Source organism: Magnolia sinica, chromosome 10, assembly GCF_029962835.1.
Source record: "Magnolia sinica isolate HGM2019 chromosome 10, MsV1, whole genome shotgun sequence".
In the NCBI taxonomy this organism is placed as follows: domain Eukaryota; kingdom Viridiplantae; phylum Streptophyta; class Magnoliopsida; order Magnoliales; family Magnoliaceae; genus Magnolia; species Magnolia sinica.
The window spans coordinates 3,488,263-3,515,343 of NC_080582.1; the positions used below are offsets into that span (position 1 = coordinate 3,488,263).

General features: G+C 38.5%; 1 protein-coding gene across 2 annotated transcripts in view; it reads left to right on the plus strand.

Annotated features, from left to right (window-relative positions):
- Nucleotides 1–585: 585 nt before the first annotated feature.
- Nucleotides 586–27,081, plus strand: part of LOC131257783 (proteasome activator subunit 4) — a 37,060-nt gene continuing 10,564 nt past the window's right edge. The window contains exons 1-26 of one of the 2 annotated variants that reach the window (XM_058258672.1): nt 586–831; nt 2,420–2,522; nt 2,639–2,751; nt 9,517–9,639; nt 15,081–15,182; nt 15,281–15,446; nt 17,177–17,293; nt 17,415–17,482; nt 18,085–18,186; nt 18,268–18,484; nt 19,036–19,269; nt 19,365–19,492; nt 19,567–19,684; nt 19,796–20,014; nt 20,102–20,251; nt 20,388–20,464; nt 20,807–21,015; nt 22,002–22,218; nt 22,315–22,394; nt 22,511–22,628; nt 22,723–22,893; nt 25,641–25,809; nt 25,897–25,940; nt 26,063–26,105; nt 26,196–26,338; nt 26,745–26,839. In XM_058258672.1, coding sequence (XP_058114655.1) covers nt 671–831; nt 2,420–2,522; nt 2,639–2,751; nt 9,517–9,639; nt 15,081–15,182; nt 15,281–15,446; nt 17,177–17,293; nt 17,415–17,482; nt 18,085–18,186; nt 18,268–18,484; nt 19,036–19,269; nt 19,365–19,492; nt 19,567–19,684; nt 19,796–20,014; nt 20,102–20,251; nt 20,388–20,464; nt 20,807–21,015; nt 22,002–22,218; nt 22,315–22,394; nt 22,511–22,628; nt 22,723–22,893; nt 25,641–25,809; nt 25,897–25,940; nt 26,063–26,105; nt 26,196–26,338; nt 26,745–26,839 — 3,487 coding nt within the window. In that variant the 5' untranslated portion in view covers nt 586–670. Of the gene's footprint in view, nt 832–2,419; nt 2,523–2,638; nt 2,752–9,516; nt 9,640–15,080; nt 15,183–15,280; nt 15,447–17,176; nt 17,294–17,414; nt 17,483–18,084; nt 18,187–18,267; nt 18,485–19,035; nt 19,270–19,364; nt 19,493–19,566; nt 19,685–19,795; nt 20,015–20,101; nt 20,252–20,387; nt 20,465–20,806; nt 21,016–22,001; nt 22,219–22,314; nt 22,395–22,510; nt 22,629–22,722; nt 22,894–25,640; nt 25,810–25,896; nt 25,941–26,062; nt 26,106–26,195; nt 26,339–26,744; nt 26,840–27,081 lie in introns of those variants that run through there. The other variant, XM_058258673.1, reaches the window with a different exon arrangement.

The following is a 27,081-nucleotide window of genomic DNA, read 5'->3' on the forward strand; positions in this document are numbered from 1 at the left end:
AAATGCATCAAGTGGGCCCCACGTGGCTGCTTGTGATTTGAGAGAGCCCTTTGCAGACAAAGCCATGGCAGTCAGGTGATGTATCCGAACCATCCATGTAGTGGACCCCACCGTAGATGGATCACGGTCAGAAACGCTGACTTATATATGTTCATTTCCTTGTGGAAGGTGACCTTACATTGGACGGTTCGAAACAAAATCCGGCTAATCGTGATCAGCTTGTCAAACAAAAAAAAACCAATGGCTGAGATCCACTGATAGTGTGCAGATGGAAGGACCCACATGATAGACCGTCCAGATCTTCATCCCTTCTGCCAAGTTCTCCGCTGTAAGGGTGTCTCTATTCCACAATCCAATAAACACGTCTCCGTTCCATCAACGTCCAATGAACTGTCCCCACCATCTGTTGACTGGAAAAGAAAAGAAAAACAAATCCAAGCCGTGGAAATGAATCAACGGGTCAGATCCAACCGTGTCCCAAAAGTCATCCCTCCACCGGCTGCTCCGGTCTTCCCTCAACCAGGTCTTCATTTTCTTGCCGAGAAAGACAACAAGGTATAAATATCGGAAAATACAGGCCCTCGTAGCAGAAAAAAGGTACCTTTTTTCTTCGTATTTTCTCCCCCATTTCTCACGCAGAGAGAGAGAGAGAGAGAGAGAGAGAGAGAGAATGCATCTCTACAATGCATGGCTTCCTCCTCCTGTTGCAGCAGAGACGAATCGCGAGAGGGAATCTTTCGCCTCTGTTGTTAGATCGGTGAAGGAATTATGGCGATCGGACGATCCAGAGTCCGTCTATTCGACTCTCAAATGGATCTCAGTCATCGAACTGTAAGCTCCTCCCTCTATCTCTCCCTCTCTTTCTCAATTTGCTGAAACTCCATGTCATTTCACCATCTGGTATTGGTAGAATTGCAGTCGGGATGAAACTGGGCCGGGCCCACATGACTTACCTGCAGGCCCATGGGCGTAGCCCAATCACGAACAACAAACACTAATAAACAATCGTACTGGGCCTGGGCCTGATCGTGACTGGCCCAGCATCCCTGTCAGCATGCTGGCGATGGGCGCGAAGCTTGGGAGCTTAACAAGTGGGTTGGGATGTTTACGGGCCATGGTACTTGGGAAGTGGGCTGAACTCGGCTTCATGAGCTTGGGCCCAGATTACTTGTTCATGGGCTAGGGTTCCTTTTTTGCTTCCTTGGTTTCAGAATAGGTTGAATTTGATGCTGATGTAGTTTTGCTCGGTCGTTTTAGTACGATTTTAGTTGAAGTTTGATTTTGTGATCTTTTTCGAGCATTGTTGATTCTTAATTTGCGGATTGGTGCTATTGTTTAGTTAAATTCAGCTGAATTATCGATGGATTTTAGTTAATTTGAATCTGGTGTTGATATCTTGCTTTTTCTTAGTTGAATTTTAGTTGATTTTGGTTTGTTTTAGTTGGATTTTGGTTGCGTTACACTTAAGTTTGAATTTTATCTCGTTCTGTTTGGGCTGTGAATTCTGTTGGATTTTTGGTGCTGCTAGAAAGGATGTTGGGCTGTAGTGTCATGTGGATTGGCACTGTTAGTTATGGTTGAATTTGATTACATTTGGGCGAGCTTAAAATGCAACTTTAAGCTAATGATATTTCTTAGTATTAAATATCAATTTAAATGGGATGGAATGGGATAAGCTAATGATATTTCCTAGTATTAAATATTAGTAAAGAAGAACTCACCTTCAATTTCCAGTTATGGTCTTTCCATGTGCAACTTGCAACTAGCATCATTGCAATTTGGGGCATGGACTTGATACATATGCTAAGGAAACTACATTTTTTTTCCCATAATTGCAATGCAATTCAATACTGTATCTGAATGGATCCTTATTGAGGAATTCTAATGTTACACACGCATTGCCATGCATTTAAACTTGGGTTGTGCACGATATCTAACCAATGCATTCCATAACAGTAACGGTGGCTGTAACGACCATCACTGTTACCATTACAATATGGGCTGTAATGGCTGTTACGAAACCTTTTTTCTTTTTCATTTTTTTGAAAAAAAACCTGTATCGTCCCCGTAACACATAAAGTTTGCCACCATTACCATTACATAATGGCCATTAAAGCACATATTGGATCTGGACTGCATGCAAGGGCCCTACAATGGATGTGACAAGGTAAAAAATCAGGCCAATGGAAAATCCTGACCACTGGATTTGAACATTGAATGAAGACCGTATAGGCCTATTGTTACCATGGACTGCTGTATACTTTGAGGCTTGTTTTCAAGATAAGATTGAACTTGATTTTTGGTTATCTTCTATTGACATTTGCTTATAGCTACTGATTGAATGTTTTATAAGTGATTGGATAAGGGCTAGTTGTTTGTCACCTGCATTATGAGCCTAGGCATTACCTTTCTATTGCAGTTTTGTAAGAGCAAAAAGCGAAGTTTCTTTGGAAGATGTAGCGGCACTTGTGGAAGTTGGGCTGGAAATATTTCGCATTTCAGAGAACAAACTTTACGCACAGGTAATAGGATCCATTCGTTCATACATTTATGGTGTTTATACATTGTTGGTTTCTTGTTTTGTTACTGTTATCAGTGTTGTCTTTGTGGTGACTGAAGTTCCATCTGTGCTGATTAGGTTAGATGGGGAAATATCTTAGTCAGATTACTAAAGAAATATGGAAAGAAATTGTCCTTGAGTGTTCAATGGCGACCTTTCTATGACACTTTGATGCAAACACACTTCAGCAGGTGACATTTTTAATCCTTTTAGAACATCAATTTGGGTTCTTAGAATAAATAAGTCAATGTGTGGATTATTGGTTAAATGAGGGATAAATAAGTCAACGTGGTTTGTAATTCTAAGATAAATTTAAAGTTCTCTTCACTATTATTATTTCTTGAGTATGTCTTATCCAATTTCCATAGCCATCAATTATTTTAATTTTAAAAATTTATTTGTGTCCTCAAGCCATTGTTTTACATATCAATTATGATATGGCCGAATTGATGGTGTTGCAACCATATGAGCCACCCCCATTGTGCGATACATGGGTGAGTCAGTCGGTTATGAAAAAAAAATAGGCTGTACATCCGCACCGATGCAGGGCCTATACGAGCTAAAGGTTGACGTGGCCACAGAAAGGGGCTCTATTTTGATTTTTTTTTTTTTTTTTTTAATTTTCAATTTCTCCCTCATTTCTCTACTTTGTTCTTCATTTCAATTATGGAGGGAGCTTAGAAACTAATTTTAGAATAGATTTAGGCCTATTTGGATGATTAAAACCCAAATTTGAGTGAGATTTGACAAATGAAAGCGGAATTGACCACTTTGGGAAATATCACTAGGGTAAACCATCATTTTTTTTTTTTTCATTTTATTGATTTTTTATATAATGGGCCCTGATCCACCAAATCATGCTTGATTTATGTTCAATTAGGACTATTTGGTTGACTTTCAGCTTATCAAGCTGATAAACAACGTTCTTATCGAAGTATGTTTGATGCACCATTGAATAAATGTTAAAAAAGTGATAGATTTTGGCGTTTTACATTTTTTTCCCCTATTTCTCTAGTGATCTTTTCAAGATTTTTTTTTTTGTCCAAAAATAAAAATTCAGGCTGAATGTTGGCTCATATCATCCAATTTGGATCCGATACGCCCCATATTGTATCGTTGTTGGTCTTGGCCCATATGCCTACCAATATTGTTATTCAAAACCTTGCCTCGAATGGTATGGTCATCGCATGAATCTACAAACTTGTCCATTGACTGAGTTCAAGACGGACTAGGGTTAGCTGGAGTGACGCAGGGAAGAGCGTGAAACAATAATGAAAAAGATCATCGTCTTTCTCAAGTGATTAAAACCTTGAATCCACAAGCTAGTTCTTGAATCTACAAGAAATAATAAGCGAAAAAACTCAATTATTTTATTGAATAATTTATCTAATGTGTATTATTTTTTGATTACACCACTAATAAAAAAAATAAAACCTTAATTCGAAATTACCCAAAATAACAAAATTCTAACCCTAATTGAAAGTTACCAAAAATAGTAAAACTCATCTAAAGCCTAATTTGCTAAAAATAGAAAGACCTGATAAACCATACTGGAGGAGTCCTAGCATGATTACAAGTAATTTCTAAAAAAGATGAATATCTAAAATTCTAAAAATAAGGAAATACTACACCAATCGGAATTACTAAAAATAGTAAATTTTCCTTGAAATTCTATTTTTGAACTGGGAGTGTGTGTTTTCTCGTGACACGGATGGACATGACCCACTTTGTGGGTCGGTTGACCCTAGATGGCCCGTTATGGTAAAGATCGATAGGACGTTCGTCTCGTAATGATACCCATATCAAAAGTTATGGCCGATTTATGGTTCACACTTCAAACGGAAATTTCTCCCTATTCAGGTTGAATTTTTTCGACCGGATGTGCCTGAGGCCAAATTATGTCATGCCCTATGTAGGATTGGGCCCGGATATGATGGACTACTTCCGCTTCTGTTTGGCCTTCTTTGGGTCCAGCCATGTTAGGAATGTATCTGTGCCATGTCCTACATCATGGAGTCAGCTTCTTTATTTGTTGGCTTGGAAATTCAGGCCTCGGCCTAGTCAATGGGCCTAGAAAGTCAGGCCTCGTGTTTTGAGTCCAACTCCTGGCAGCCACGAACAAGCTTGCACCATGCTTGGGCTAGGCCTTGGAAGAAGTAGTTGAACATGGGAGCTTGGCCCAACCCTCACGCTTTTATTGTTAGGCATGAAAAACAGGCCCATATTGTGCCGCAGGCCTAAACATGAGGTCCAAGCACATTTTTTTTTGAAAGATAACGAAACTTTTAAATTAAAAAGGGAAAGGAAGATACAAAGAACAAGGACAGCAGTCGATACTACTGAGATAGTAGACAAAGGCTACTTTCCAAGAAACAAAAGATCGGAACACTTCATGAATTCTACATGGGTAGCCCATTCTATAATTAGCGATTTAGCTCTACATAAGACCCATCCCGAGGTATTAACTGTATCCCGAAAGCATCTACTGTTCCTTTCCTCCCAAACACACCACCAGATGGCGAGAAGAGCCATTCTCCATAATATGGAACGACTTTTTCTGAGCTTCACCCCGTGCCAGTCCATACAAAGAGAGGAAATGGATTCAGGGGGGCACCAACTGATATCGAATCGTGACCGAACATCAGCCAAAATAGAGGAAATGAAAGGGCAGTGGAGCAGCAAATGGTCCACCGACTCTTCCGCCTTCATACAACACAAGCAGATATTCACTACGCACATGTCTCACTTTCTGAGATTATCCATCGTCAGGATTTTTTTCAGAGATACCAACCGCCCGAACGCTATGAATTTGGGGGGAGCCGGGAGCTTCCAGATTTGAGTACAATGATGTTCAACAGAGTGGGGAGATTTGTCCAAAAGCAGGTATAGGGAGCAAACCGAGAATAAGCTAGTCTTGGACAAAGTCCAGAGCAAAGAGTCATCGATTAGAGGGTTGGGATGAGCCCTATAAATACATTCAAGAAGGTCCACAAACTCTTGGACCTCCCAATCTTGTAGATTTCTCCTACAGTCCACCGACCAAACCAGCTTTCCATCTGTCATAGAATAGCAATCAGCTACCGCAGCGTCGGGGTGTGAAGCAACAGAAAAGATTGAGGGAAATTTATCTCTAAGCGGGATGCTCTCTACCCAACAATCTTGCCAAAATCGAATCTTGGAGCCCTTTCCAAGCTGGAACCCCACCCTTACAGGACCTGGTCTTGAATAGAGATAATGCCTTTCCAGATCGCGGACGCTTTATAACGAGCAGATGTGTTCGACCACCAACCGCGTACCGATTGACCATACTTGCCTTTGATAACTTGGTTCCACAAGCTGTTGTCTTCGTTTCCTAGACGCCAAATCCATTTACCCAGCAAAGCCCTGTTCATAAGCTTCAAATTTTTAATACCTGTCCCACCTTGGTTGTATTGCTTGCAAACGTATTTCCAATCAACCAGGTGGAACTTGTTCTTTTCGCCCTTGTTATGCCAAAGAAAGTCTCTTCTTTTGTGGTCCATAGTCTTAAGGACAGAGGAAGGACATTTGAAAAGGGACATGAAATAGACGAGAAGATTTGAAAGGGCCACTTTAATAAGAGTAATGCGACCACCGAATGAGAGGAAGCGACACTTCCAATTAGCCAGAAAGGAATCAAATTTAGAAACTACTTTGTCCCAAGCGGATTCAGGAGGGTTGCCCATACACAAAGGAAGGCCAACGAACGTGGATGGGAGAGAGCTCGCCGAGCAACTGAAGCATTCAGCCCATCTATCGGTTTCTTCTTCTTCCAAATTTATGCCAAAAATCTTCGATTTAGTGAGGTTAACAGACAGGCCCGACACGGCTTCAAAGCAGAGAACGGAAGTTCGGAGATTGCTAATTTTGTCCAGAGATACCTCGCTGAAAATGAGAGTATCATCTGCATATTGAATGTGAGAAATGGGAGTGGGAAGGCCCTGTATAGGTATACCAGCTAAGATTCTAGCTTCCTGCCCTTGATGGAGAATTCTGGAGAAAGCTTCGCCGACAATGAGAAAAAGAAAAGGGGAGAGAGGGTCCCCTTGGCGAATCCCACGAGAGCTCTTGAAAAAACCGAAAGGAGATCCGTTAACTAAAACTGAGTATCGGGCAGACGAGATACACTCCCCAATCCACTTTCTCCAAAGAGGCCCGAAGCCCATTTTGAGAAGCATAAGATGCAGAAATTCCCAATCTACGTGATCATATGCTTTTTCGATATCTAACTTGTAGCCGATGAATTTGTGACCCGATTTGTGGGCAGCATCAATACATTCATTAGTGATTAGCGCACCATCAATGATTTGCCTCTCGGGATGAAAGCGCATTGATTGGCAGATATGATTTTGCTGATATGCTTAGACAAGCGATTGGCTAGGACTTTGGCCAAAATCTTGTATGGGCCACCCAATAGGCTAATTGGGCGAAAATCCTTAAAGGAAGCGGCCCCGTGAAATTTGGGGATGAGGGCGATGAATGTGGCTCCGAGATTGGTTGAAAGTTTGGCCCTGTCGTGGAATTCGATGAAGAAGTCCATCACATCAGATTGGATAGTCTCCCAGAAAATTTGGAAAAAGAGAATAGGGAACCCATCGGGTCCAGGAGCTTTATCACCCCCGAGGGAGTCAATAGCCAGCTTCACTTCTTCCGGGGAAAATGGAGCTTCAAGGGAGATAGCGTCTTCAGGTGATATGGAGTTAAGATGGAGATTGTCGATTTCAGGACGTCTGTGGGGGGTCAAACTGAGAAGGGATCTGAAATGGGAAATAGCAGCCTCGACAATTACATCTTTGTCTTCCACTCGAGTTCCATCAACAACAATGCTGGTAATCTTATTAAAACTGGCATGCATGTTGGCCAAGTTATGGAAGTATCTCTGGTTCCTGTCGCCCTCTTTGATCCACTTCACCCGGGCTTTCTGTTTCCAAGAAATTTCATCTTCAAGAGCTCTTGCTGATAGATCTTGAATAAGAGAGGTCCAAGCACATTTGATTAGCTAGGCCCAGAAGACCATGAGGTCTAGCCCATCAACAATGCTAATATATACTTCCACAATAATCTTTTGTGGGGTATGGGGATGTCTTACATTTTATAGACTCGTTCCTCATTTTAATTGAATTTGAATCACTTTGAACTGATGTTGATCCTGTTGCCGAATTAATCACTCATATGTAGTTCATTGATAGGTTACCAACTAAGTTCATTGGTTTATTGGGCACGATGCATCATGTGTGTGTTGGTAGTTGGATATCTTGTAACGACATATGACATTGGAAAAACAACTCCTGTTGAGTGTATCTCTGAGGATGACTACTACATTCGAATTGTTCAATTGTGACTGCCTCAAGTACTGTAGTTGTTATGCCCATCACTTCTATGATGCCTAAATGTTCTTCCAAGTGGTTATGGAGATTCCGAGATTAGGAGGGACTAACACACTCATTTGCTTAGATGGATCCTTCCCAACGTTTTAAAACCCGGACTGGACCAAGGCTCATTTTTGTGGGTGGTTTGGTCTCTAACTGCTGGTCTAACAATCCGTTTTGGCCCTGGAATCTCCTTAATCTAAAATCATTCAAACATGCAGATTTAGCAAAAAAATTGCTCATAATATAGTGGTTTTGGCATTTAGTTTATGACTAAAGGTTATGGGTTTGACCCTTCACTCATGAATTTTATTTATTTATTTATTTTTTTAATTTTAATTTTAATTAATTAATTAATTTTATTATTATTATTATTATTTGTCTTTTTTAAACAGTTGCCCATGTAGTTGAGATGGGTTCCTACTGAGCTGGCCTATTTTAGTGGATGGTTCCAGTCCAAACCGGCCTGACTGTCTGGTCTCTTCTAGGTTTTAAAAGAATGATCAATGAATATCTCAAAGTTGTTTCATACTGGAATGTGGTATAGTTTGCTCTTTGGGGAATCAGTTTGAACTATCAGACTTGGATTTGGCTTTGTTTTAGCACAATGGATGTGTTGTTCGCCAAACTTATTCTTGTGTTTGATTGTACCAGATTTTTTCAAAGTTCAACTACCTTTTGGTTGAAAGTAAATCCAATGTCTAGGGGCTTCATTGTTTTATGGAAGATGCCAGTGTTTAGTGGGTTCATTGTTTTTTCAGAAGATGGCTTCAGTTTTTAAATTTTAATACTTGTATTGGAATGTAGGTAAATAATAAATACAGTTTGAAGTTAAACTTTACATTTTCTTTTTCCGCAACACCAACCACATATATGGATTTGGGATCTATGAACCTCATATTTCTTACTTGCACAATCCTTGTCAATGCCTAGACCATTGAATTAGCTCCCAGTTTATGTATATCTTATACTGTAAATAACCATTTGTTTCATGTACGGTATCCTTGAAATGTCATAGTTCAGCATTTTTCTAGGACATTTCAAAAGCTCTGGCTTTATTTTCTCTCATGTATACACACTACCTATTTTCCTTGTAAAACAATGTCAAAATTTTCTAGTCAAATTCTTGATCTATAAAATCTCTCCACTAATCTAGGTGTTCCAAAATGGTAACGGTGGCCGCAACGGCCACCACCATTACCATTATGATATGGGCCGTAACGGCGGTTACAGCCCCATATTGGCCATTACAGCTGTTTTTTATTTTTTGAAAATTGTTGTTACTGGACCGTTACGGGACTGTTACGGCCCATTTTTTTGTAATGGCTGTTACGGCCGTTTCGACCCCGTAATGCGTAACGGTTATGACTGTTACCGTTACGTAACGGCCATTACGTAACCAATTTTGAATACCATGCCACTAATTGACCCTGTTGTTGAAAATTATATCCAACCTTTTTTTTTTATTATATAAATTTGATTGAATTCTTGTTGAATTTGCTGAACATTCAATTTCAAATGCTTGAAGCAATATGTTAGTAACTTCAGTTCTTCTGAGTTGTGCTGTAGAAACACAGGTCCAGAGGGGTGGAGATTGAGACAACGGCATTTTGAGGCTGTGACTTCCCTCATTCAATCCTGCCGGAATTTCTTCCCATCAGGCTCTGCCGCTGAGATTTGGTCGGAGTTCGGGTATTTCTTTTGACTTCATTTGGGCTGAACAAAATAAGTTGTCTTATTATTGTTAATCTTCAAAAAAAAGAAAAAAAGAAAAAGAAAAAGTTGACTTCAATTATTATAAAATTTCCTTGTAGGCATGTCTTGACTTTGTTGTCCAAACATTTAATGCGGGTATTCTACCTACGTTTGATTCTTTAATTCTAAGCGCGAAAGCCATATCTGTGATGTGCACATGCATTACTTTTCACAGTATGTGAGCCTTCAAGGAACTGCAACATCAGCTTTAAATCCATAAAGATACCTCTCAATTTGTTTCTGCAATATTAATTTCTTGTTCCTTTGAAGTTGCAATTGTCCATAAAGATTTTGCTCATTAGAAACTGAATATTGACCCAAATAGACATTATACTGTTTACATAACAAATTTGCATACGAATTGACATGGGATGTGAATTAGAAAGAAGAAAGAAGATGAGAACAGATTTTCGAGCCTTCAAGGAACTGCAACATCAACTTTAAATCCATAAAGATACCTCCCAATTTGTTTCTGCATATTAATTTATTTTTCCTTTGAAGTTGCAATTGTCCATAAAGATTCTGCTTATTAGAAACTGAATATTGACCCAAATAGACATTCTGTTTACATAATAAACTTGCATATGAATTGACATGGGATGTGAATTAGAAAGAAGAAAGAAGAAAGAAGATGAGAATGGATTTTTGCACAAACCAAACTATTCAAAGTGTTTATTTTTCTTAGGTTCTTTCCATCTACAAGGGAATAATTTCTCCGAAACTGACTTTTTTTTTTTAGTTCCATTCTGATTCATCAACTCCCCATGCAAACATTTAATGTTTAAATCAGTGTTTAAATAGCGTATAGGGTGGCATTTGGCCTTCTATAGCATGTAGTGTGAGCTATATAGCGTGTAGTGTAAGCTACACAATCATTAATATTTTTAATTATGCTACACAATCATTAATATTTTTAATTGAAATAATAGAAAATATGATAAAATTTACAAAATACGTAATTTCTATGAGTTCTTGACTACGAATCTGGATCATCAACCACTTATTTCCATGCAAAATCTCTCTCTCTCTCTCTCTCTCTCTCTCTCTCTCTCTCTGCCTTTAGATATCTCTAAGTATGACTTCTTATTTATTTATTTATTGAAACATCACAAATTCATGATATAGACCACAATTTGGATGGTCTGGATTAATCTAAGTCCTCTATCTACGATATGGACCAAAATTTCAATGGTACGGATTAGTTTAATGTAGTGCCATGTGTTATAGGTAGAAGTCATGACCATCTTAAAATAGGTGTTAAACTAACATAGAAAAAATACTTTAAAAAATGAGATTTCAGGTAGCTTACGCTATCCATGCTACACACTACACTACGCTACATGTAGCGTACGCTACATGTACTGTAGCTTACACTACATACCCTGTAGCTTACACTACCAAGGAATTATGCTACTTGCGTATGCTACGTAGCGTACGCTACGCTACAACGCTACTAAAAACATTGGTTTAAATTATACAAACATTTGGATAACTGGAAATGGTCTGCGTGATATTTTATGGTTTAGATCACGCGAAACAGACCCATTGTAAACCAACTCTTGTGCCAAAGTCTCTAAAAAGGGAAAAGTCACCATTCTACATCTCCCAAGGGTTGTCTTGCCTCAACCTACTAAGCTATTGAATACGGGCCTAGACATATCGATGATTTGGCATCCAATTTTCAACTGCTAGATTCCTCCATTAAAAGTGCTTTTTAGTGCACTTGGCATCAAAGAACTACCAGTTAAAACAGGCCCAAGGGCTTAGATCACTTGAAATGACCCAAACATATCAAAGGTTAGTGACTTTACTGTGTGTGTGTGTCTATATATATATATATATATATAGACACACACACACACACACGCTAAAGATATATATACTAAAGATCCCACAAAATACAAGTCTCCCAAAAGAGAGAACTACTAATGACTTGGCGACAATTGAGACATACGTTATCATAGATCTCCCAAATATTTACTAAGTGCTCTAAAGAATCAAGCTACAATCACACACGGGAACCATATCTCCTTTAAAAATCTCTAAACACAACTCTATGGGTGGGGCGCACCAAATGGGCCATAGGATCCGCAAATTGGGTTTATGGGACCCACATCCTCATCAGTTCTTAGTGGTTCATGCCCTATAGGATGGCTTGCTCTTGATAGGCTTCCTGATTTTTGTGCATCTTCTCTCTCATCACAAGCTTCTGATCTGCATGCTCTGATTGTTGTTGGGAGGGAACTAATGCGTCCTATTCTATAGGCTAATCCATTTGTTGATCCATTGATAGATTCATCTATCAACCACCAACTGATTCTTTGTGTGTATCTTTTTGGATTGTGGGTGTGGCACGTCAACTAGGCACGTCATCTGTTGGATCTTCACATACTTCTTGTAATGCAGATTGGGTTTGTTCGTTGAATTTCTCAGATTCTTTGTAAAACCAGAGCATCTCAAGTTTTACATCATAAGAAAAATCACGATTCTCCAGTTGGTCATCTCTTCTACCACAAGGATGATTGAACTGAACACTGCTGGAACTGCTAATGTCTGATCATAGGGCGCTGTCACCTTCTTGTGCACAAGGAGGCACTCCTTGATGTTGTGTTGACTTTGCCAACTTATTCAATCTACTTGAGGTCTCATGGGGCACTCCCTCCAAACTATCATATCTACTTGCTATTTCATCCACGACATTCCTCTTGTTGCTTGCCATTGATCTTTCAAAAACCCACAGATGAAATTGCTCTGATACAAATTTGACGTAGGATGTGAATGAGGAAGAAGAAGAGAAGAACAGATTTTTGCACAAACCACACAACTCAATGAGGTTGATTTTTTGGGTTTTCTTATTCTCGCAAAACTGACACTTATTTTGATTCCAATCTCATTCAACTCCACATACAATGGCCTTTTATATATGCCAAAATACAAAAGATAGATCCAAAAAGATCTCACAAATCTGGATTTTACTATTTCTAAATGTAATCATATCCTAAAGATCCCTGTAGTGGGTAGGCATTTGGGTGGGTTTGTATAGATTTCTTTTCTTTGTTTTGTTTCTTTTTCAGTTTTGACCTTAATAAAGTTCATTTCATCTCCCTCTCTGTCTCTCAAAAAAAGAAAAAAAAAAAGAAAAAAAAGAAAAAAAAGAAAAGATCCCTCAAGATACAAGTCTCCTGAAATAGAAAATTACCAATGACTTAATGGTACAGAAGATTAGATCAAAGATCCTCCAAAATCTTTACTAAATAAAGACTTAAGAATCAAACTACAACACATAGGATCCATATTTCCTTAATAATCTTTAAATACAACCCTTAAGCTTGGGTCCGACGGACAAGATGTAGGTCCCATGATGGGATTTTGGGACCCACATCTTCATTGAACACATCTTGTGATTGGTCCTGCTTGCACTATAAATGCCACTAGCTTAACAGTAGGTGGGCCGTACATCAACCTTGAGTTCTAGGTTTTGAGCCCTGTTTACCTATCAAAAAAAGAAAAAAGAAAAGAATTACAGATCTGGAGAATATCCTACAACTAAAATACCCTCATGGAGTAGGTAGCTTGGAAGTTAGAACCAGTGTTTTTGGTAGCGCTCGTAGCATATGCTACGCTACATAGTGTGGCATAGCTAAAATGCTACGTAGCGGGCACGTAACGTAAGCTACAGAGCATGTAGTGTACACTACATGTAATGTAGCGTATGCTACATAAAATCTCTCTCTCTCTCTCTCTCTAGTTTTTCTTCTATGCTAGTTCAACACCTATTTTAAAATGGTGGTGACTCATCCCCATCATTCGTGGCACTGCATTAGATCAATCCGGAACATCTAAATTGTGGTCCATACCGTGGATAGAGCACTTAGATCAATCCAAACCATCCAAATTGTGAATTTGTGATGTTTCAATATATAAAACGAAGAGGTCACAATTAGAGATGTCTGAAGGCAACAAAGAGATTTTGCATTGAAATATGTGGTTGACGATCTAGATTCGCAGTAAAAAACTCATTGGAATTATGCATTTGGTATTTTTTTTTTTTTAAATCATATTTTTCTATTATTTAAAAATATATTAAGTATCGTGTAGCTTACGCTATAAAGTATAAACTATGTAGCTTACGCTACACGCTATAGATGGTCAAACGCTACGCTATATGCTACGTGCTATTTAAAACACTGCTTAGAACACGGTCACATGATGAATGTTAACGCCATTTACCAGCTTGTTCATATTGACTGTGCAGTATATCATCAATGATAGGGTAGAGAAATGAGCAGGCTCCTATAACACCAATTGGGAAGCATCTAGCATTACATTTTGGATTCAACACTGTAGTCCATAGTCTTTTTGCGCAGATAAAAGGAATCTATAGTCTATTTGCTCACAAGGGGATCACCATAAAACCATACATTGTCTACCATAAGAGTTATGGTTCTTCCTGTACTGCTGCATGTTCTTGATGCTTCTTTTATCAGTAAAAGAGAACAAACAAATAATGATAATATCATATCATTGTAGGTTGCCTTGTCCTAGCTATTTGAGGTTGACTACAGGAATTTCCATGATTGCTTGACAAAAGTTTTATGACCAGCCATCTGCCTTTTGACATAACCTTCCTTTACTCAGATAGCACATAATATACAAGCCTAAAAAAAATAAGAAAAAAGAAGCAATCACTTTATTGTTGGAGATGAGAAACCCATATTTTTAAAGGAAGACTCATGATACTTCTTCCTTAGGTAGGGCATGCATAATATGGCTTTCCCCATAGTGATGGTTGAAATATAGTTCTAATGAAGAATGAATTTAACAAATCTTCTTGAACTCATTAATTTCTATGGGATGGCCCCCCACATCTCGCCCAATGAATCACATTGAACAAATTACTGTCCACTGTCAAGACTGAAGGGAGCAATGAATGACCTTAAGAAAAATGTAAGACCTTCTTTAGCATGTGGAATTTCTCATTTTGGTGTCAATAATTCTTACGGAGTTGTCTGTCAGCTGGCTGAATAATCAAAGAGAACTGACTGAAGCTCATTGAACTTCTTTTCAGAAAGTGATGCTTCATGTTTAAAATGAGAATTTTGTTTTTCAAACTATCATTATTTTCTGACAAATGTCAATTTTGCAACTAGTCAAGGGATAAAGAGTGCCCAATACTTTTAGCATTTAAGTAGGCATTTGCATATGCCCTTCTTCTTGGTATCCACTCATGATTATTTGTCAACTGCAGCCTTTATATTGACATTTTAAAAATTTGAGAATAATACTCTCTACCATACCTTATTAGTATGATAAACTAGGCTGTTTAACTCACCTTTTTAATGTGGTGTTTAACATCATTTAATCAAACAAAATTGCAGATCCTTAATGGAAAATCCTTGGCATAATTCGTCCTTTGAAGGTTCTGGATTTGTGAAACTGTTTCTTCCGGCAAACATGGAGAACCGTGACTTCTTTTCACAGTAAGGATGGTGAATTCCATTTCTTGAGGGTACTTGTTCTTATTCTTTTCAACAATATTGGTACATTGTCCATTCACTTTTAACTGTTTGCATGACAGGGATTGGATCAAACAGTGCCTAGATCTGTGGGATTCAATACCAAATTGCCAGTTTTGGGATATTCAATGGGCAGCAGTTATGGCTCGCTGTATAAAGCACTACAATTCTATTGACTGGGAGTGTTTCTTACCAGTGCTTTTTACACGATTCTTGAATATGTTTGAGGCAAGTTTTGAAGCATGCTTTTCTTTCCACTGCTTGTGTGCATGAACAATAAAATGCATAATTTGGATAGAAATGACTCTCAGGCCATCACTTTGAACTTGATTTAGTTCTCCATGAAGACTGTGGTTCATAATCAAATGATGATATGCTTTCTGGATTTTGTTTTGTATGTGTGCTCCCTGAGATGACTCTTCCTTCTAATTGCCCTGGAAGATTTTCATTGTATGGTGGCCAGGGTTTTTCTGCTTGTTCGGGATTGGGATCCTGGTTAGAGGGAGTTTAGTTTTAGTTACCCTTTTTCTGTCCTTTTCTGCTCCTGTTTGGGATTGGGATTCTGGTTAGGGATCCTCTTACTAGAATTCTTTGCCTTAAAAAAATAAAATTTCTTTGCCTTTTGGATAAAAAAATTGTATGGTGCAACCCGGTTATTGAATCAATTAGATATCAACACCTGAATTGTGAAGGAGTGGACAAGAATTGTACTCACAAGAATATTTGAATAGAGAGGGAGAAATAACTTTATTGATATCAAGCTTCTTACAGAACTTAAGAAAACTCACACTTAGAAAAACCTAGAATGACTACTTCCTATACCCAGTGTTCAAAATATTGGTATCGCGTTACGTATCGCATCCTTGGGATATAGATATGTATTGATTATCGCACCGGATATATCATTTGTATCAGATAATTTATCGCACTTCTTGGGAGACATGGGGAAATGTTGGGGAAATGGTTGAATTTTTCAATGAAATTTCAGAGATCGTTAAAAAAGACCTTAATACACACTTTTAAATCATAACATCTCAAAAAAAGTGCACACAATAGGTTTCCTTTGTATAGGGTCCTAAGCTATGCGAAATTAGTCTCAATTGACAGCTGGTTGAAGGAAAATTTTGAAAAAAAACATGGAGAACATGGAGTACATGAAGAACCAATGGATATTGAAATCAAAGCTCCAACTCCATGATTTTTCATGCAAAACATGAAGAACCAATGGATTTGTAACCATTTGACACTAGTTTAACACAATTTCAACAAAAAAAAGGGATCGGAAATTGAATATGCTCACTGGATCGAACATGTGGGATATATCAGCACTACTTGTGTGTTTTGTATCGCACGGGCAGGATACAAGATATATCGTGGGATATATCGGCCGATATCGTCGATATGTAAAACATTGCCTATACCATCCCCTTTTTTTATAGGCTAAGCAAATCTCTAATGAGAATCCCTCCAACTAAGAGATTGATTTCAAATTAATCATAGTTGACTTCAAATCAATCTAATCTACCTAAGATGGTAAAAGCGTAATAATAGTATAAACAAATATAGAAAATAATCCTAGTTGCATCTTTAAATCAACCCCATATCTTTAATCACATCTCCCTTGCATCTTCGTTCACATATTTAAATTAGCCTCTATATCTTCAAAAAATAGAAAATTGCAATCCTTGATTTAGGCCCCCAAATCAAATCTATAGATAAACAGTTAAAAAAGCACATGTTGGGCCCTATGGTGGGCTGTGGGCCTAGGTCATTGCTGGACCCTACAGTGGGCCTAAGTGGGCTGTAGGGCTTGCATTATAGTTTATCATGAATGGAGTTATAAACCTGCTTAAACACCAATAATTCTGGCAATTTTACTTATTTTTTTGGTAATAATGCTCTCTTATTTCTCGAAGTGACTTGCTTAATACGATGTGCTATTGGTATCTTTGTTACAGGTTCCTGTAGCAAATGGAAATGGATCATATCCTTTTTCTGTGGATGTTCCAAGAAATATGAGGTTCTTGTTTTCCAGCAAAGTGGTTACCCCTGCCAAGGCCATTGCCAAGTCAATTGTAAGGAAGGGGCCTCTTGTCATGCTGCTTTTTTTATAGTTGTTTTGCAGTTGTGTGATTATGTCAAGAGGCACATGCTTTGCAGTTTTTATAAACCCATTCAACATGGAAACTTTTGCAGGTGTATCTGTTGAAGCCTGGGAGTTCTGCACAAGAGTACTTTGAGAAAATGTCAAACCTATTAGAACAGTATGTTTTCTGACATTTTCAGTCACGGTGCTATGTTTCATTGTCAACTACATGATCCTTGATCTATGTGTAAATATCCTTGGGTCCGTAGTTGTAGAAGTGGGTTTGTAGTTCTTTGATCCAGATCAATGTATGGCCCTACAATGAATTGCCATAATCATCATCATCATCAAAGCCTTATCCCAATTAATTGGGGTTGGCTACATTTATGCTGTTCCGCCATTCCACTGTATCTAGAGCTTGACCTTCAGTTAGAGTTGTTCGGATTCATGATGAAAGTTATGGCATACGTTTGATGCCAAAAATTTTCCTCGATGGGAATTCTAGTCCTTTGCACTGACAGCCTCCAATAAATGATTAAGAAAAGAAGTAATGCAATGGTCCATGTTCAACTGAAAAGGGCCAACGATTAGATGGGTGTCAGCTCCCTATCTGGGAGATTTTCTGGGCATGGTTCATCCATTGTGGGGCCAGTCATTTCAAGGGTCCTGCTTACTGAAAATCCAAGGATACTATGCATATCCTCTGGCTGGGGATCATACAGTTCCTCTTTTAATTATTTCTATTTAGCTTCCCTTTGCAAATACTTTCCGTTGTTCTAGATATTACCATCCATCAAACGGGGGCCGCTGGACTTACTCATTAGAGCGTCTGCTGCGGTACTTAGTACTTACCTTCCAACAACGGCTTCGTCATGAGCAACAGTAAGATATCTACTTGGATTATGACATGAATTCATGGTAGGCAAGGTGTCTTATTTTTCTACTGAGATCCTGTTATTACAGAAATGCAGATGACAACGGACATGCTGAACTCTCTTTGGGAAAAACAGAAAGAGCTGCTTTTGTCAAAGTGGTGCTGAAGTTAATTGATCGCGGCCAGTACAGCAAAAACGAATCTCTTGCTGAAACTGTTGCTGCTGCAACTTCCATTTTAGCATATGCAGAGCCTTCCTTGGTGCTTCCATTTATTGCATCTCGGTTCCACCTGGCCTTGGAGACGGTGAGTGTCACTAACTGTATTTTCTTCCGTTTCTTTATGCTAGTATTACTCTACTTCATCTGTCTCTGGATCTTACAGGGATTCGAGATTTTCACTTCTTTGCTGAAAGACAGGTCTCTCCTGGAAAGCATATTCCAATGGTTATCTAATTCTACATGCGTGTAGTTCCCACCCCCTTTCACACACTGCCAGATGCGACCACATGGCACACATTTACAATATCTGATATGTCCAAGAATCAAACCAGTACATCATCACTGGGCTACACATGTAAATTAAATGTTGATATTGGTGAGCTTTTCTAAACCGTCCAATTTTTTGTACACTGGTTCAGCTGATGACTGACCAGCCTGATTATTGGACCAGAGAGCCAGCCTGATGGATGGCTTTGATCTTTGAAAATTGTGCCGCGTTCATCACATTTGTTGGCATGTAGAGGGGTTGAGATCTATGTGTAGACTTAGCAGACATTGAGGTCCCATAGGGATTTATTCTTTTAAATGTTTTCATCTCTCACACTAACTGTTTATTGACTGTTTTTGCTTGCTTAGATGACGGCTACCCACCAGTTGAAGACTGCTGTCACATCTGTTGCGTTTGCTGGGCGTGCTCTGTTTCTTGCTTCTGTTTCAGACACTCCATCCATAACTGATGGTCTCGGCGGTGCAGATGCCTTCACTGATCTTATAATTATTTCATTAAACAATGCATTACTTGGTATGGATGCCAATGATCCTCCAAAGACCTTGGCAACCATGCAATTGATTGGTTCTGTATTCTCCAATGTAAGCTCTGAACTATGCATTGCTTGGTACGCACATTGCTCACTGTGTTTACAACACAATCTGTTTGATCTTGTTTATTTGTTCTCTGACTGCAGTTATCAGCACTAGATGAAAATGAAGATGGGCCCACATTTCTCTCAGCCATCAGTTCTTCCGAATGGCTTGATGAGTTCTTCTGTCGCCTGTTTTCTTTACTTCTACACTTGGAACCAAGCAGTGTTTTGTAAGTAATGGCATTCAGAAGTCAGTGTTTTGTTTCACCAGAGAAGTTCTCTAACCATTTTATGGCATCTGCAGAAATGAAGGGATCCATACATCAGCGACATCTGGAACTTTCCTGGTTGAAGATGGTCCTTATTATTTCTGCATGTTGGAGATCTTACTTGGGAAGCTGTCCAAAACTTTATATAATCAGGTTTTTAGTTCTTACACCTGAACACCACTTCCATCAGTTCCCTAGTTCACATTTGTCCATGTCTGGATCATCATCTGATATGTATGATCTCTATTTCCTTAATATTTGTAGGCATTGAAGAAAATTGCCAAGTTTGTCAACAGTAATATTCTTCCTGGAGCTATTGCGGAGGTCGGGCTTCTTTGTTGTGCATGTGTTCACTCTAATCCAGAGGAGGCAGTTGTGCACCTTATTGAACCGATCTTGAATTCTGTCATCTCCTCTTTGAAAGGAATCCCCATCTCTGGCTTTGGTGGGAGAGGAATTACTGATGGTTCTTTTTCAACCAAGGTTTCTCTCTTCAACAAACTTTTTTCCTGTGGTTTTTATCCCTTAATGGGAGTTCTTGTATGAAAATTATTTTATTTTATTTCCCAGGCAACACTTTCTCCAGCTCTAGAAACAGCAATTGATTATCAACTGAAGGTGTTATCGGTTGCGATCAGTTATGGAGGTCCTGTGCTGCTTCGGTACGGGGATCAATTCAAAGAAGCAATTGCATCTGCATTTGAAGCTCCTTCCTGGAAGGTCTTTTAGCTGTCTCTGGCAATATGATATTCTCTGCAGCAGTTCTGCATTATGCATTTAACTAATCTTTATCTGGGTTTTTACTGGTTTTGGGATTTCCTGTTCCTGTTATTTGAATATTTTTATTGTTTGATAGGTTAATGGAGCGGGGGATCACGTTCTTCGCTCCCTTCTTGGTAGCCTGGTCATTTATTATCCTGTTGACCAGTACAAGTATGCACCTCTCTCTCTCTCTCTCTCTCTCTCTCTCTCTCTCTCTCTCTCTCTCTCTATCTCTATCTGCGTGTGCATGTGTACGTGGGCGTGTATGCGTGCGTGAGTGTGGGTGGGTAGACCCATCCATGATGGTGCCCACTAGGTAAATGATTTCGGTGACAGAAAGGTGGGCCACTTGCAACATTGTTGTGTTGAAAAAAGAAGTTCCTTGGGACCAAGCATCACACAATGCCTCTTCCTGCATATCAGTTGGATTTGCTGCCTCAGTGTGTTGCTTGCTTCTCTTAGTAGTTTTTTTTTTTTTTTCTCTGCTAGAATGTAACTTTCCCGGATGTCCAGGTGCTTTTCACATCATCCTGCTGCTGCTGTATTAGAAGAATGGATTAGCACAAAAGATTATCAGAACAAAGAGCCATCATTGACCCCTAAGTGGCACATTCCTAGTGAGGATGAAGTGCTGTTTGCAAATGAACTTTTAGACCTTCATTTTCGATCAGCTTTAGATGATCTTCTCAAAATATGTCAGAACAAAATTCATTCTGATCCAGGTATGCTACTGCCTTTCCTTTTAAATTAATTCTGTTCTGTTGCACTTTTCTATTTTACACACAAACAGATGTAGAAATTTATCACACAAAAATGTTCTGATGCACTCTGTTTTTCACATGAGCGAATGTGATAGTCGATTTTTCTAATAAGGGAGAATGCATAATTATCGTCAGAAAGGATTGTACTGGAATATTCCAATCCTGGCTTTTCATGACCTAAATTTTGTAGGCTACTTCCATGCAAGTGTTTGTAGTTTATTATTTTTTCTTAATATATCCAGACTAGTTCTTGTGGATTGTTTGTATAGTTCTTTTCCTTTTCTTTGTATCTTCCTTTGTTTGCTTTTTGGCTTTAGACTCAATAAAGTTCATTTCATCTTTCAAAAAAAAAAAGAAGAAAAAAGTCTAGAGAAGTAATTTTTTGCTATTATAGGTTCATATCCGAACTATTGTGTGTTCTAGTATGGTTTGCACTTCCTAGAATATCTATGAATTGCTGTGTCCATCACAGATGAGGTAAACACATGTTTTTCCGGACTTCTCTGGTGGCCATAATGTTGATGGGCTAGAGGCCAACAATTGTAGTGATTGGACAGCCTGAATTAGCTGATTGTTGGGAGTTTTCCCATTGAATGCAATCCATTGCTCTTTTATTGAGCTAACTGCTCCTTTTTAGGTCACTGGTTGGATGGCTACCAGTCTGATTGGTTCGCTTTCTAGGATAAGGCCCATCCATGTGGTGGTCACTGAGCCAAAAGGTCCTGATCACCGGAAACAGGTGCCATATGTACAATTGGAGAAGTTTTGGTGCACAATTCATCAAACTCCATGAAGCGGGCATGCCATATAATACGATTCTTCAAATGCATATATTTTTTGAATTAAAAAAAAATGCTAAAGGCATCTTTCTTTTATGTCTTTGTAATTACTTTCGAAACTCCATACGATTACTACTTTCTAACCAGTGAATACAATTTACCCTCCAGGAAATGAGAAGGAGCACTTAAAAGTGACCCTGTTGCGCATTGACTCTTCATTGCAAGGCATTTTGTCTTGCTTGCCTGATTTTCGTCCATCCTTTAGGAATGGGAGTGCCACAGATCAGGACTTCAGTTCTTTCATAATTGCTGGAGCATCTGGTTCTACTGTTGGTAGTCCTGAACTGAGGGAAAAAGCTGCAAAGATTATACATGTAGCTTCAAGGTAATGCTTCTTATCCATCATCTCTTTGTCAACAACTCTCAGCATTTTGTAGTGGCTTTGGATTGCTGAACCTTCTGATTTATGGATATTTTGCAGATACTTGTTGGAAGAAAGATCAGATGATAGCATCCTTTTCATACTTACCATCCGTGTAATGGATGCTCTAGTAAATTTCGGTATGGGCGTTGTGTCTATAAGGAGTACATTCATTGGTTTTCTGTGAATAATTTGTCTGGAGACAGGTAGTCTACGGTTGTCATACAGTTTCTTCTCTATGTAACCTATGTTGCAGGAAGCTTGGAGTATGATGAGTGGGCAAATCACAGACAGGCTTGGAAATTGGAATCTGCTGCTATAATAGAGCCTCCAACGAATTTTATTGTCTCCTCGCATGCTCCAGGGAAGAGGAGGTGATGGGCCTGTCCTATTACAAAGACATTCATTTATTTAAACTAGCAAAAATTTCACCAAGTATTTTACATTGTGAATGTGTATTTTTTACAGACCCAGGTGGGCACTTATTGACAAGGCATACATGCATAATACATGGCGATCTTCACAATCGTCATATCATCGATTTCGTACAAACAGCAATTTATCTCCATCAGAGCATGCCGTTCTTTTGATGGATGATCTTCTCACCCTCTCTTCTCATAACTACGAAACAGTTCGTTCGTGAGTCCTTTCATCTTTTACTCTCTTTAGTAAAATGATCTGAAATGGTTTTATGTACAGGTTCACAAAGTTAGATGCAATGGTTGAGACTATGCACATTGGTAGCCTTCAATTTTGGTTTCATAAAAAAATTCTATGAGCTCTTGAGTCTTAAATGAGCACACTATGCTGTAATTATTAGTAACAGAATGATGCAACCCGGTTATCGAATCAATGAGATATCAACACCAAATCGCAAAGAAGTGCTCATGAATTACACCCACAAGAATAACAGAGTAGTGGACAATTATTACACTCACAAGAATAATGGAGTAGCGAAGGAGAAATTTAATTTTATTAATACCAAACTTCTTCTCTTAAAATACTAAAGAAAAACTTGCACTTAGAAAAATATTTAAATTAACTACTTTTTACACCACCCTTCATTTTTATAGATTCTAAGTGAATCTCCAATGAGAATTCCTCTAACTAAGAGATTGATTTTGAGTTAATTATAGTTGACTTCAAATCAATCTAATCTACTTAATATGCTAAAAGCCTAACAATAGTAAAAGAAAATATAAAAATCGTAATCACATATCTAAATCGGCCCATATCTTCAATTACATCCCCCTCTCATCTTCAATTAAATCTTTAAATCAACAGTAATTTCTTAAAAAAATAGTAAATTGCAATGGGTCCCGTGGCCTTGCATCAATTCTCCCCAGCTTTGAAAGAACTCGTTACCTAGTTGGAAACTAATTTCAACCTTTGGACTTGCACTACCTCTATGATGAATCTTCTTCTTCTTTGTTGAAAGCTAGTGGAGCAACGCTAAGCGCCAGCTCGACATAACCTTTGTTGGAGTCCAATGTAGATGGCGTCTCTTTTGCTTGCGCTTTCGTGGGTGCCCACTTGTTTGTTGTAATTTTAAAATTTTGTGTAGATCCTATAACATTTGCCCCGTTTTTCATGCCACTATCATCTTTTGCAAAATGTGCTTTAATTTGAGGGTTGAGATCCCTTGGCATGTCTATAAATGTGAGTGTTACTATCAGTGGGTTCCTCAATTGATCCATTGATGAATTTACGTGTAGGTCTAACGTTAATGCATCGATCATTTCATATGTCGAGTATTCCTTTCCTCCGTAGATTTTTTGTTGTTTCCAGAATTTTTACTTAAATTCTAAGTTTTTTGTCACGTTCCAACAATCGAAGGATTCCATCATTGTTGTCTTTATAAGCCAAGGCCACCCGTTGTTGGTTAGAACCTTGGTGGGGACCTTCTCCTACCTGTCTACGTGCTCCAACTTCAATCTCCGGATTCTATCCATTTTTTTTTTTTAAAACCCACGACCAGCCGGAGCTTCTCCACTTGATTAATGAGATTGCCCACAACATGCATGAGTTGATCTACCTGCTCTGCAAGTGCATGGATTGGATTACTTGCACAAACTCTTCTTGTGCCACCCCCTTCGAAGCCATTAGGAAATGATGTAAAGTGTTAGCAATTCCTCGATGATCACCTACTTTGATACGAAGATGGTGCAATTCAGTTATCGAATCAATTAGATATAGACATCGAATAGCAAAGAAGTGGACAAGAATTACACCCACAAAAATAATGGAGTAGAGGGAGAAGTAATTTTATTGATGCCAAACTTCTTCTCATATAATACTTAAGAAAAACTAACACTTAGAAAAATATTGGAATTAACTACTTCCTACACCACCCCTCCTTTTTTATAGAATCTAAAGGAATCTCTAATAAGAATCTCCCAAGTAAGAGATTGATTTCAAATCAATGATAGTTGACTTCAAATCAATCTAATCTACTTAAGATGGTAAAAGCCTAAAAATAGTAAAAGCAAATATAAAAAATCCTAATTACATCTCTAAATTGGCCCCATATCTTCAATCACATCACCCTCATATCTTCAATCACATCTTTAACTCAACCCCCATATCTTCCAAAAATAGTAAATGTAAATCTCAATGGCCTATGGGCTTGGGTGGGCCATGGGCTGGCATTATAGAAGCTTAGAGTTGAAAGCTGATGTTTCATAAGTAATGGAAACTAAGAGATGTAGACTGAGTTAGTAAGTAGAACCAAAATTTGGCGTTACTTCATCCTGTCCCTCATAAGTATGACAAGGCCCCTTTTCCATTACTTGTTTTACCTCCGGTGATGCCTTGTGAATAATTAATATTGAAGGTATGGATTTTTGTGTTGGTGTGGGTACTAAGGAGGTGCCAGGCACATAAACAGTGGTTATACAGTTATTCATTGGGAGGTTGTTAATTTTAGTAGAGCTGAGAGAGATTACATTATAAGAATATTAGTTCAAAAAGTATATGAGACTTAAAAGATATATCAAGATATAAAGAAAATGATTAAAACTTTGGCTGTCTATTTTAAGACACTTCTTTCCACCTGCAGAATGGATGTCCCACTCAAAGCCTTGAAAGTATGCGCCTCTATGTTTGCTTGACTACTTTTGGTCATATAACTAATAATTTAGCCCTTCCACTAAATTACATCGTATACTTCTTTGCCTCCTCTCTCTCTCTCTCTCTCTCTCTCTCTCTCCACACACACACACATGCACGCACACATGCACATATCCAAAATACAAAAAAGAAAACCACTGCCTTTTGTGCTTTACTTTTATGATGACTTGTGTTTGTTATTAGAGTCCCTGATGCAACTTTTCCTTGATTTTGCTTTACTTCATTACATCTAATTTGATTGTTGAATTTGTTATCAGACTTGCAGGAAAATCTCTCTTGAAGATGCTCAAACGTTGGCCATCACTGATTGGGAAATGTGTTCTTACCCTTACTGAGAGCTTGCGTGATCCAAATGCACCAGAACATGCTGTGCTAGGTTCTTGCACAATCCTTGCAACGCAAACTGTTCTTAGACATTTGACACTGGTACTCTATTCATGGCGATATGACTCTTTGAGAACATATTTAAAGAGAAATCTTTCTGACATGTTGCCTTTTCTATTCATATTTCAGGATCCAAAGTCCTTCTCTTCATTTCTTTTGGGGATTCTTTCTAGGTAATGGTAACTTTGCAATCATGATAAATTATTTCTTAATATTGGTTTTGGTCATTATCCTTTTTAATGTTTTGCCATGCATGTTCTTTGCAATCTGAATCATACTTTTCTTGTCTTTTAAGCTCCCACCATGAAACATTGAAAGCACAGAAGGCCATCAATGAGGTAGTGCTTTTAATAACAGTAGATAGTAGACTCGCGTTTTGTTAAATTTTCTCTGTGAAAAAAGAGTTTACCATTGTATGACATTGGCAGCTTTTTGTCAAATACAACATCCATTTCTCTGGAGTGTCAAGGAGCATTTTAAGGAATTCTGACAAGTCAGAACGGCCAGAGTTTGCAGATTTGGTTTCTCAGATTGGTTCTATGAGCTTTGATACCACTGGTCTGCATTGGAGGTACGGTTTTGTTTAGACTTTTTGATAGTTTTATTTTCAACTCCAGATTTATGTTGAGAGCCTTTTGGCTGTGGGGACTACTGCAGAATTCCTGCAATTCTCCAAATGGTGCCAAAATTTTTGGGAGGAACCAAAAATGAGATTTTTTTTTTTTTTTCCACTGGGTTTAAATATAATATGTAATATTTTTTCAGAAGGTGGGATACCAAGTTATTCCTGGCCTTCATGAAACCAGCCCTAAGGAGCCACTTTAGTCAAAGACTCATCAGCAAATGGGCATATACATATTTCTGTCAGTCTTTTAATGTAGTTGTTCTCACGTGCAGCCATGCAGCTTTATACGTGCATATTGCTCTCTTTTTATTGTTTCTGAAACACTGAGCGAATGGTACATTTTTTTTTCCAGGTATAATCTGATGGCTAATAGAGTACTGTTGTTGTTAACTATGGCTTCTAGGAGTGACTCAGATTCGTCTTCAATGATTCTCGCTGAAACTGCTGGTCAGCACTTCTCTCATGATTAATGGATGCATATGCTGAAAAAGATGATTGTATTAATAGCATCGTCTGCAATTGTTTGATAGTTGCCTAAATTATACCACAAATTACTGATGTTCAGTCAATTTTGTTGGGCTGGATCTGGGTTAAGTCTAAAAGGTTGCAGGATGGTCCAGGCCCGAGTTTTCAGACCTGATAGATAATTGGGCTGGCATAGGACTGTCTGCCTGAAGGCCTGATGGGCT